This window comes from Stegastes partitus, unplaced genomic scaffold, assembly GCF_000690725.1.
Source record: "Stegastes partitus isolate 25-593 unplaced genomic scaffold, Stegastes_partitus-1.0.2 Scaffold824, whole genome shotgun sequence".
Lineage (NCBI taxonomy): Eukaryota > Metazoa > Chordata > Actinopteri > Pomacentridae > Stegastes > Stegastes partitus.
Window position 1 is genome coordinate 9078 of NW_007578555.1, and position 3524 is coordinate 12601.

At 45.3% G+C, this 3524-nt stretch overlaps 1 protein-coding gene across 1 annotated transcript in view; it reads right to left on the reverse strand.

Moving 5' to 3' along the window:
* Window positions 1-1371: 1371 nt before the first annotated feature.
* The window catches only part of mrpl51 (mitochondrial ribosomal protein L51), a 3401-nt gene continuing 1248 nt past the window's right edge, over window positions 1372-3524 (reverse strand). The window contains exons 3-4 of the mRNA XM_008292684.1: window positions 2330-2437; window positions 1372-1857 (exon numbers count right to left, since the gene is read on the reverse strand). Of these exons, the coding sequence (XP_008290906.1) occupies window positions 1661-1857; window positions 2330-2437 (305 nt within the window). The 3' untranslated portion in view covers window positions 1372-1660. The remainder of the gene's footprint in view (window positions 1858-2329; window positions 2438-3524) is intronic.

Sequence of the window (3524 nt, forward strand, 5' to 3'; positions counted from 1 at the left end):
ACTCTTTATAAAGTGTTTGTTTGCTGTTCTAGTCAGAAAGTTAAGAGCTGATGCAGTTCAGAATAATTATTCAGGTGTGTTCATGTATTTCTACATATAGAACAACAATGTGCAATATCTGAATTTCTACATGAAGACAAATCTGTACAATAAACAATATCTAATGTATATTTCTTGTTTTTTTCTAATTTCCTGCTGACATCTCTGTAATATTATAATAACATCATGTTCTGTATGATCCCGTGTCCTGCTGTAGCGCTGCAGACCTTCTCACTGGATCATAAAGGCTCATCCATTACTCACCTCGTCTGCTGTTTTTCTGCTCTTTGCAGCTTTAATTCTGCGTTCAGCTTCAGTTCAGAAACATTCAACAGAAATAGTTCATGTTTGTGTTGTTTCTTATTTGAATATTAGTAAAGTCTTCAAAAAAAGACAAAGAAATAATTTATGTTGTAAAGACACAACAACCACCCTGGTGACCCGCACAGGACGGACATGGACCGTGTCCAACATGGTGCTGCCCACAAACACAGAACCAGAACCAGAACCAGAACCAGGCTACCTGGTGATGAAGAACTTGCCTGAACTGATCCATGGACCAGCTGTGGGATGAATCGGGTGCTGACAGGACTCATCCTCCAGCTTCAGGACGTCGGGCTCGTGTTCGGCTTCATGCAGGAAAATATGAACAAACACGTCAGGAGGCCGACAGACGGAGCAGAGCATCAAACTGCCTGCAGAGTCACCAAAAACCGACAAAACCCAGACGTATTCTTACCTTTCATTGACCTGCTCATCCTGAAAACAGCCAAAACTCACCATTATGTTCATCGTCAATTCATCTGTTGATTCCTGAACACAAGCTGACGAAGCAGCTGCACCAAGTCACGTCTGTCACACTGTCAGTACTCTACATCATCTGAACATATTCTGTCCTGCTTCTTGAGTATTTGCAGGTTTTATGGTGCTGAACAGAGACTTGATTGGTTCTGGTCCAAAACATTTCATTGAAGCTGCACACAACAAACAAACCTGCTGTTTGGAGTCAAAGTCCAAGACGTGGTTCTCAGACACTGAACAAAAAGCAAAAGAAGTCAGACTGCATGTGTTCTGAGCGATGTTGTGATGAGTCATGACTGTCTTCATTCTGAACCACGTGTGAAGACAGACTCTGACTTCTAGCCGTGTGCAGCAACACGGCGACGCTCTGATAACCAAACACTGACACACGTCTCGGCTCCTGAGATCTGAACTCTGATGTTACTGCAAACAACTGTTCACTCCGACTCGGACGTCTGGTTCAGTCCACAGATGCTCAGTTTACTGTCAGAAGAAAGAAATCAGAGAACATTCAGACTGAAGACGCTGCAGTCAGAGTTTGGACTGTTTTTATTAAAAACAACTACAGGTGATGAAGGTGATAACCGACCTGTTAGAGCTGCAGCTGTCACACTGATGACAGAAACAGTCTGAAGCTTTAAGCTAAAGGAGCTTATGTTGGAGAGAAGACACAATAAAAAGGCTCCTTTCAGGATTTTATATCGTGTATTTTGTGTCCAAAAGCAGCTGAAGCACATAAATGTTCTCCTTCTGTGGTCAACAGTCTCTCAGAGACACCAGCAGCCTCCATGAGTCCAGACCAGCTGCCCGGTTTCATCTGTTAGCGGTGTTTTCCGGTCCGGTTGAAGCGTTTGTACAGGAACTTGATTCCCTTCTCCAGGTTGTGTCTGTCCGCGGTCATCATTCTGTCTCCGACCATCTTCTTCTTCCTGATCAGACGCTGCAGCTCGTTGCCTTTGAAGGCCCTCAGCCAGCACGGACCGATGATCAGGTCTTTGGGATGAGCTTTAAAGTCTCCTGCAGACAGAAAGATCAGCATCAGATCAAACTTTATCCTGAAGGAAACTCAGAAAAACAAAATCACATGAGAATAAATGCAGAACCTGAAAGTACGAGTACAACACTGGACCCTGTATAGTGCACTATGTAGGGCTCAGCCTCTGTCATGTCTGAGATCAGACCAGCGTGTCATGTGACCGTACTTCATACATGTACTGGGTTCATGTGTGCTATTGATTTATCGGTAGCTGATTGATTGGGCTGCTGGAGGACATTATCCAGATTTGCATAACAACAAATGACACGGACGTTTCTGTTCAGATTTAAGAGTGAAGGTTTGGGAAGAAGTCGGATCAGAACTCAGCAGAGCTCCATCAGAATCAGGATGTGACTCACACACATGATTTATCTTTTCAGACTCTCCTGAGGATTTACTCAGCGAGTCTGTTCAAGTGTGACTCGGGAACGAGTCGGTCACAGAGAGACTCACCCAGGATGCCGACGTTGTCATAAACGCCAAACATGCTCCTCTTCTCCGTCCACCGGTCCACAGTCTTCAGCTGAGGGATGGCGTGCATCCGGATCCTGCAGCAGGTACCTGAAGGCAACACGGAGCAGCAGTCAGAATCAAGACAAACATCACATCCAGTTCTGCTCCGTCGCTGATCCGTGGATCTCCATACAAACAGGGACAGATGTTTCTGTCACAGATCAGCTGCTGGAGTCACTCATCAAACAGCTTCAGCCTTTAGACGTGAAGATCTGCTGCTTTCCCTGAATACTGGAGACATTCAGGTTCTCATCTGAATAAAATTAAACTTTGAAAATCATAACGGGCATTTAAAAATGAACAATGGATCATTTGAAGAGAACAGATTCCTCATTAATGAAAGCAGCCGTTAGCTGCAGACCAAACACTAACGTATGCGTGTACGTGAACAGCAGCCAGCGCTTCACTCCAACGCCGCCGCTGCTGCTGCCTCACTCATTTCTCAGTGTCTCTTCTGCTGCTGTGCTGAGCTTCACGTCGGAGAGAAACGGCGTCTCAGCCTCGTCTACATCCTGTTCATCAGCAGAACTGACAATAAAGCTGACCCTGAAGCGTCCTGATCCTCAGTAACTGACGCAGTTTTTAACAAACATGAGAGATGAAACAGCACAACGGTCTAATGACGGAGGCTGCAGGAGGAGCCAACACTAAATAATGTGGCTGATGCTGTGCTTCAGGTTTATTTAATTCCAGCAGACTGAAGCTTTGAGAGGCTGTTTCTGAGCTCATTGATCCTGAAACGGTTCCTCATCAGCGTCGGGACTGAACAGAAACACCTCAGACGTTTGGCAGAACACAAGCTTTCAGTCACACAGCAGGTTTGTTGTCAGTAGTCTGACAGAACCTCCTCCACTCTGGTTCCAGGTCCAGGGGCCTCATTTATCATCAGTGTGTACGCACATTCCTACACAAAGTATGGAATTTATCAACTTGTACTTATACTTAGGAATGTGTGTAAATATACACAAACCTCTGACCATGTGTACGCACATGATCTGGTGGTAGAACAGTGACACTACAAATAGAAAGTATTCAGGGATTCTGACCAGCGGCACATTCCAGCGTCAGGTTGGAGACATATGCAGCGTTTCCAGCATCACTGAGCAGGATCAAGCCGGCAGTGTTGGATGCCATA